The sequence below is a fragment of the Aplidium turbinatum genome, chromosome 7 (assembly GCF_918807975.1).
Source record: "Aplidium turbinatum chromosome 7, kaAplTurb1.1, whole genome shotgun sequence".
Lineage (NCBI taxonomy): Eukaryota > Metazoa > Chordata > Ascidiacea > Aplousobranchia > Polyclinidae > Aplidium > Aplidium turbinatum.
In genome coordinates, this window is record NC_137478.1 from 5432015 (window position 1) to 5440941 (window position 8927).

At 35.9% G+C, this 8927-nt stretch overlaps 1 protein-coding gene across 1 annotated transcript; it reads right to left on the bottom strand.

Annotated features, from left to right (window-relative positions):
* Positions 1–5603: 5603 nt before the first annotated feature.
* On the bottom strand, positions 5604–7095 carry LOC145774257 (peptidyl-prolyl cis-trans isomerase-like 3). Its single transcript, XM_082585450.1, has one exon. It carries the CDS (start codon positions 7071–7073, stop codon positions 6576–6578), a length of 498 nt encoding a protein of 165 aa, XP_082441576.1. The 5' UTR covers positions 7074–7095; the 3' UTR covers positions 5604–6575.
* Positions 7096–8927: the final 1832 nt, after the last annotated feature.

Genomic DNA, 8927 nt, shown 5'->3' on the forward strand with positions numbered 1-8927 from the left:
GCTCCTCCGCGATCTCGTAGTATTTCTCGTATGTATCGTCACAATGATTGATTCAGAAAATATTTTACGAAAGTAGCCAACTAACTAGAAGGGGGCGTTTTTCTTATTTTGGTTATGAAATAGCAACGTAGTGTTGATTTTATTTTATTTTGAACAATTTTTTTTTATTTATTACTGTATATGTGTAACTTTTAGAAGCATAATTTGTACAAACGTGTATTAAAGTAGCCATTTGTTCGAGTTCTTAACAATCATGCCACATGTTGAATCGGTCTTTGTGAAGATAATGATTGGGAAAACAGGAATCGATGCTGCAAGCTAGAAGAAGATGTGAATTTTTGACAGCAGCAAAGTATAGTCTACTAATACAAGTTCTTAATGTTGGTAATGTTATAAGATAATGTTGTAGCTGGTGAATAGTCACTAACTGTTGTACATTAGATTTCTCACAATTATTAAGTTGCTAGATAGGTGTAGTTTTTTCATTATAGCTGTACCTTGAACAGTCAAAATATCAAAGAGGACTTCTCTACTATAGATACAGCCAGGTTCTCAGCAATCAAGATTTGATAAAAATTTTAATAAACAAATTAGAGTAGAAGTTACTCTACATGTTTGTTTTTGACAGAGAATTTTACCAAGAGCCTAAAAGTAGGCTATCTTTGCGCAGGGCTAGGTCAAAGCAAGAGATTAAAACTTTAGTTTTTTTATATGTTACTGATCAGGAATAGGTTAATAGGCTATAAGGATCCTAAAAGGTAAGCCTATGGTTGAATAAAATCATATACTGTAATTAACTACTCGCATGTTATATTTAGGTAACTTAATAACAATTAATTCATAATGGGGCGTCAATGTGTGATGAATTGCAATTATTACTTGCTTCTTGCCAAAGATATGACAAATGTGTAGTCTTGTAAACTTTTGCAGTTGGTTACTTGATATGAATGTCTATTGTTCATTGCAAGAATGTATCAGTTTTTTCATACAATGAACGGAATGACTTGTGAAACTTGACTAAATTTGTTAAATCAATTTAGTAATAGTTATTCAGTTATTAAGAAGGCTATGGTTATATTTACACAATAGTATAATAATAGCCTCAAGAGTGTTGCCAGATAAGAAATTCTGCCCAAATTTGAGAAAAGATTAAAGCTGTTGAAAACAAAAACTTATAGTTTGGAAATTTTTTTTAGTCCTGGGCAAAGATTAAAACCCTATTCTTATTCCTAACTTTAAACCTTACCTTAAACCTTCCTAACTTTAATCCTAACTCTGGCAACACCTGATTGTAACAATGGCATTAAGTGTGGAAAAATAGCCACTTCCTATTAAGAAATACAGAAAGCTAGCTAAATCATCAACAACAAAATGGCAAGGTTATTTGCTTTAATTCTGGTCGTTAATGAGACTGTGACTACTGCTGTATATGATAGTGATCAATGCTTTCAGAGTGCTCAATGTATTATGTGTTACCATCAGGCGCGGATTTATGGGGGGGGCCCGGGCCCCCCCCCCCCGAAATTTTGTGAAAAATTGTATGTTTTCGCATCAAATGGTTTGATATGCTTCTAAACAGCTGATATTAGTCCCTCGGCATCACAATTGATGAAAATGGTTGTTTTAATGTCTATTTTCTAGCATATCGTATATGTCGTAGTATCATTGTTCATATCTGTTTAGCTTTTTCTTTCTTTTTAATTGATTTTCAAATTTTCTGGCCCCCCCCCGAAAAAAACTCTTAGATTCGCGCCTGGTTACCATCATGACTTTTAGGAATTTAATAGGCAAATAACTTACTGTAAGTAGAACATACTGTACAATACACAACATTATTGCTACAATTTATGTGTCAAAGTTATGGAGCTGGAGAAGGGCTTTATTGGAAAATCAAAGGAGTCTGATGAATGTCATAAAATGTGGTATACCCAACGACAAGAATTGTTACCCATTGCACAGTTGAAACGAAATGAACTAGAACTTGCATAATGGAGAGCGGGAGTCAAAGTGGAAGATTGCATTTACGACTAAGTGCAAAGATATGCCTTTATCCTTATTTAGTATACATATTGCGCGATGTGAAAAGAGACAAACGAGATGCTGCAACCTCTTACAACTCCATTATGGAGTTATGCTTCCCAAAGCACGCCAATCAATTACAATACCCATGGCAAGAAGTTTGATAAAAACCCACAATGCAATTACACCCAGATTGAAATTATGCATCACTTGCCAAAGACAAGCAAAACAGAGCTTGATATTCTAGCCAAGGGCAACCCTTCTGACACGGATGAGTGTGATGATGCATGCTAATCATCAAGTACATCTGAAACTGACAGATCAGAATTTGCAATTACAAATAACGAAGGTGCACTTGATGCACTTAATAAAAGTCTTTTAAATCAAAATCTGTCACCAATCAAATTGAACATTTACTATAACATCATGATGCATATGCTGTGTGATCATGTATTTTTTATTAAAAAATCAATAATCAGCAGTGCCCTATTTATGGCATATGCATTTCGCTCTACTACTGTAGAGCATCATTAGTGCCTTAATTGTATGACACTTCGAGTCTATTGATTGAAAGCGTTATGAATATAGCAATGAAAAATTCATGTCAATTGCAGAAGCTTGCAACAAAATGTATTTATCATACTTTTCTACGTGAAGCAGGTAGCTTTTCTTGACAGTTTAACATGCATTAGTTGGGGAAAAAAATCTTTTTGCAGATTTGAGATATGGGGCATTGAAATGGAGTACCCCAAAACTTTTGTACAATAAAATAAAGTGTTTTCCGTTGCTTTTTTCACAAATGTAATAACATATTTGAATTCCTTGCCCCAAAAACTATAAGAATACATATTTTTATTATTTCTGCATCATACAAAATAAGAATTCTAAGCTATTTTTGTTTTTGTGATATGAAAATAGCGCCTCTGGTGGCAAAAATATAATCGTTGATATCTTGAAAACTGCTTGATGAATTTTGACAGTGCAAATGCCAATCTTCATCTTTTCCCAATAGCTCTAATATATTAAAAAATGAAGAAATTCTGAGAGGATGGGTAACAAAATTTCAAAATTTTGACTGTATTATAATAGAATGACTCATACATATTGTCTTTCATTGTGCTTTTGTGTTGTGCTTGTATTTACGTTACTGACGTTAAATCAACGTTAATAATAGCAGATTATGCTTGACAAGAAATATTGTTTTCTTGTGTGCATTTGTACCGTTTCATTTAACACCGTTTATTCTGCTATGTGCTTTATTTAAATGTGTCATTCATTGTAAATCGAACATAGAATGCATATAACTTATCAATTAAATTAAAAAAAAAAAGATTATTATTTACTGATATGGTATCAATCGAGCAGGATTTAACAAAATGGGCAAACAAGCCTTGAAAAGTGTGTTTAGCAAGTCATAGACATGAGTTTTTGTTCGCCTCCAGCTTGGAATCCAGCCTGCACGATGGCAAGGCCTGTATTACGTAAGCCATGGTTTCAGCCCATTAACATTTGGATCTGATTAAATGCAGGACTCGGTCATTCGTGCCTCATACGTAGGCTATTTGCGTCTTGCGATGTATGGGAATGGCGTCATTCGTGCTTGGGGCATAAGGACTTGCTTCGTTTAGTCTCAAACCTTTGGACCTTTTTACAGGACCCGAGGACTGTTGCAGACGAGGTTATTTTTATCTTGTAAGGCTGTTCGAAACAAAAATATTTCGAAATACTTCGTTTCGAAGCGAAGTTCCTTGTCTTAATTTCGTTTCGAAATAATTTCTGAGTGAAGAATTTCGTTCCGTTTTATTTCGAAATCTAAGCTATTTCATTTCGTTCTGCGTTTGAAACGAAACAGAAGAATTTAGGATTTTAAAAAGTTCCTAATGCTCATACTTCAAAGTGACTTCGCATCATGTTTTTCAAAGGTTTGATAATAATCGCAACTCACAAGGTGAGAAAATCTAAGCTTGCAAGGCGCACTTTTTCTCTCTTTATCATATTCGCCTCAGCCCGGGTTGCAACTTTCCAAAAGGTACCATTAAAAAAAGAAAAACGCAAATCATAGTTAAATTAAGACATTCGTTTTCCATCGGCTGACTTGGCGCGGAGGGTTAGGGCGGTGATAGGCTAATCATTTCATTGACGTGGGTTTGATTCCCACCACTGCCATTGCATTTTTTTCTTCTGCAATTGCCAAACAAACTTCAAAGGGGATTTTTTAATGGTACTTTTTGGAAACTTGCGCCCGGGTTCCATTCTCCACTAGTGTTGGCAAGTAAAGAATGTTATCCGGTTATCTTCAATTTAGCGAAATTTGGAAAAACTAAGGTGATAGGAAAAAACATTGTATTTCGCTCTTATAGTAGGCTATGTCGTTTTACGCATCCCAGTTGTGGAACAAGTTTAGATCTTTCAGTATAAAACGATTACGTGTTGCTTATAATGATTCTGTCAGAATATTACACAATTTGCCTCGTTATGTCAGTGCCCGTGAATATCAAGTAATGAATAATATAACAACGTTTGATGCTTAGATTGAGCAAAATCATGTTTTCGTTTATCAACCGTGGCATTCACTCCTCAAATCGCTTTATATCAGACCAGATGTCATCTGATTGTTTTTATCGTTTTAAATACTTTCAACTCTTCCAACGCTCATTATATATTAATTTGTAACAGTAGATATTTAGTGAGCTCTAAAACTGACGACATTCGAAGTGGCTCGCTGTGACCTTTCTACATTTGCAGTGTGTGTATTATTTCGTTGTTTTGGATATGGACAGCTTTGTCTGACGCAAATAAATAATAATAATAGGGAAGAAAAATTTAAATATTTGAATAAATCAATTAAAAGCTCAAAAATCCTTTTAGTGTGGTAGATACGCCAACAATACAGAAAGCAGAACGAGCGATTAAGGAGAAGTAGGCCTAAGTCGTTTTATGAAGATGCTTTTGAATTTGGAGTTACATTGCAGTCAAACTTATACCGATATGCCAATCGAAATAAGAACACAGAAAAATAGTCCCAAACCGCCACTTCTGCCGACCCACAATTAAATCTGATTTTTTTTGATAAAGAGGTTCACCAACGTGTCCAAAAAACACTTTTAGAACTGCAGCACAAAGAGGAAGAACATCTATCGGACGAATATAGCGAAGTTCAGGAAACAAAAACGAATGAAACAATCGCTGTGGGGTGAGGATTTTAGATAGAAAGAGAGAAAAAAATGGTTCTGAAAAAGTGCCAGCAGGCGATTTCAACAGTGAATTGCAACGCTTTTAAAAACGCGTGTGGATAGATAGGCTACCAACAAATGAATACCATTATAATTGTGGAAAGTAAATCAAACTAACTTTCCAATGGTGGCTAAATTGGCAGAGATTTTATTGATTATACCAGCCACTTCCACCACAAACGAGCGTTTGTGATCTGCTGCTGGTAACATTGTGGTACCAAATCGAACATCCTTGAACAGTGAACACATCAAGAGTGGCATGATTACTCACAGGGATATCTATAACTATGGGATTGGAAACCCTGTAAAACTGAAAACCACTTCATACACCAGCAGGGTCAAAGTACTTGTACGCTGCTGTGATGCAGGTTCACATATTATATTGATCTCAAAGGGCAGCAAATAGTAGGCTAATAAACGAACAAGGAAAAATGTAACAACCAATTCACCTGCTGCAAACTGTAAGGTCTTCTAAGTTTAATTTCAATCAGCGTTCCGCAGCTCTGTTTTACATTCTGTTAATGGTTTAATGTTGGGTGTCAGACCGGTCACCTCCTTTTTGTTCTGGTCTCAATTTTTTTTCTTACTGCAATAAACTGCTATGCAAGAGGATAGACGTTGTTCTCATGTCATTCCAACCACCATCGTGCTCGCGATGTCGCTGTATTAACTACAGCTCTGCATGGGCGAATTACTGTAACTGTGCCGCCACAAAGTAAATGTGAGTTTCTTTCCTCTTCAATACCATATAAAAATAGTTTGAAATGTGCTATTCATTTATGCGATATACTATGCATAAGAAAACTTCTGTTATTCTAGTAAAATAACAATGAAGTGTCATTAAAAGCATCATAAGTTTCAAGTTTGGTTGTTTTTTCACGTGCACATCACACACTGGTGTCATCAAATAATGCTTGACAATTAATATATAACTTACAGTCAATCAATACAACTTTACAGATGAAAACCCTCAGCTTTTTTACGAATACAGCACTGGGTACATGCTGTATATGGTACCGTAACGGCAGTTAAAATTCTCCAATAAACAATTTGCAGTGGTCATCGAAATTGCTAAGTTTTATATAAAACAAAATTTAAACTCAAAATCATAATAGAAATATTGTTACAAATCTTCTAATGGCTTTTGTCAGTTTATTACAAGTAGCATCATTATATGAACAGTGTCCTTCTTTCCATCCACTGTATTTCACACCGACATCTCTTAACGCCCATGCAGTACGGGATACTTTCTCAAGGTTTGAATTTACAGTAGCCTACGGTAACTGAAGACAACATAATTCACAGATTGTGTTGCAGTTCTTTCTACTGAATGGTAGCATCAGCAATAGGATTGGCATGAATAGTTACATTTTGTATCCGAACATCATCCAGAGGCCTGAAGTTTTTCTCATTAATAGGAAGCTTTTCTAGCTCATCCAATGTTTCATTTCCATCAATAATTTTTCCAAATATTGTGTATTTCATATCGAGATGGGCTTGTTTAGCATAAGTTATGAAAAACTGTGATGCATTTGTGTTTGGCCCACTATTAGCCATAGAAAGCACACCACGAGCATTGTGTTTCAAGGAATCAACAATTTCATTTTCAAAATGTCTACCCCATATACTGGCACCCTGTTTTCCAGTCCCAGATGGGTCACCTGTTTGTATCATAAATCCTTTAATGTTTCTATGGAAGAGATTGTTGTTGTAATATCCACTGGCACATAATGCTAAAAAATTCTCTGATGCTCTTGGAGCTTGTTCACAATATAGTTCAACTTTTAAATCTCCCAAATCGGTATGTAGTGTAACAGACATATCAATAAATTTAAACACTACTTCAAGACCTTAAAAAAAGAGTATTCATTAGATTAATATCGTATTGAAAACACCAAGCAACCATTATTTTTTATGCAGAAATAGCCTAAATAGCATATTTAGAAGTTCCTGCACATTGAGTTGTAAGAAAGTGATTGTTGTTATAGGTTGCATTGAAAACCATAAAATAGCAGTTGCTAATTTTCCCTAGTGTTGCCATAAAAAAAATTCTACCTTATTTTGAGAACAGTGATTTGGAAATTTTAAAGTCCTATAGGCAGAGAAAAATCATAATCTTAACCTTAATCCTAACTCTGGCAATACTTGCTGCAAAGCAATGATGTCTTGTTGCAACCAGCGTGGAAAATAGTCACTTTGTAATAGGAAACACGACAAGAATTGTGATAGCTTTTAAAGCAGCCTTGAAGCTAAATACAAGTCAAATAGCTAAGCATAAGCCAAGCACTGAAGCTAAGTAAACAGCCATGACATTCAAAACACAACATACACCTTTAAACAAACTAATTAAATAACTTTGTGATTAACACATACAATACATGATATAAAAAATGCAAAAGAATGAACAAACATGGCAAAGAAGAAGAGGCACATCAAATGATGCTTTAATTTGTAGCCGAGAAAATGTATGAGCCTGTAAGGCCACACGAATTCCAAAACCAATTATGACAATACATATGCAAAGTCCGCAGGAGCTACGCACTACGAGAGGAAAAATATGTCACATATATAATGACTTAATTAAAGACTTTGAGCAGATCTGTATGAAATGCCTACAGCAAACAACTGCTTATTGAACTGAAGATTGTATAATAGGATTTAATGAGCAGGCCTCGAAACCACTTTTTTTTTCGGCGGCCAAACGTGTCCGACTGAAGCAAGCTGTTCGGCGGCCAATCACAAGCACATGGCGGCCATCGGAATGTCGACACGCATCAACATACAGTCTTCAAAATTAGCACATTTTAACTTCGAACGGCAGAAACGTTGCCGAGGCCAAACGACAAAAGTTGAAATTGCCTCGGCAATTGCTGTGAACGTTTATTACGAAACAATTGTACCAAAACATGTAAAACGAGAAGCGAAAAATATACTAGAGTAGTATCACGACCGCACTGTTTGATTTGTTGTGATGTAATAATCCCAAAAGTAGCGATAAAGCGAGCAACAAGATACGCAGGTCGCACGCTGTTACAGTAATTCACGTTAAATAACTCACGGACGGAAAAGTAAGTTAATTTTGGGTTGATTCAACGTTCGAGTCAGCACAAATCGATTTAATTTTCCGCCGAGGGATACTGCGTAACAACAATGCCCAATAAGAAATTTACGTTTGTTTTACATTAATTCGACATCTAGCAACGTTGAATTATCATAAAATAACGATAATTGCTCAACCAGGTAGGTCGTCGGTAACAAATTAATAGCTCCCTGTGAGAAGATTGCCTCGATTTATGTATAGGCCTTGAGACACTAACATAATTTCGGTACAATTGCGATACTGCGAACAACACAAAGTCTGTTTGATAAAGAACTAGCTGTCAGAATCGGAATCATCAGATGCTGTATCGGAGCACGAGGTTGTCGCGTCATCACTGGAATTAGACATCAAGAAACTCATCGCTTGGCTGTAAATCTACACCGTCTTCGCCGTTCGCAATGAAGCGTCCACGTTTTGCGGCTTTCGGGCTTTGATACCAGTCCACACGCCTCTTATCTTTATCGTAGAGCTCCATCAGGGTGTTGACTAAGGAACAAATCTATGGCTGTGCCATAACGACTGGGAGGAATGTCTAACCCTAACCTTACAAGCGCTCGTGTGGCCTCGGCATTTTT

Bases quoted from the DNA above. Each gene is read 5' to 3' on its own strand.
- LOC145774257 (XM_082585450.1), bottom strand. From the start codon at position 7,073: ATGTCTGTTACACTACATACCGATTTGGGAGATTTAAAAGTTGAACTA.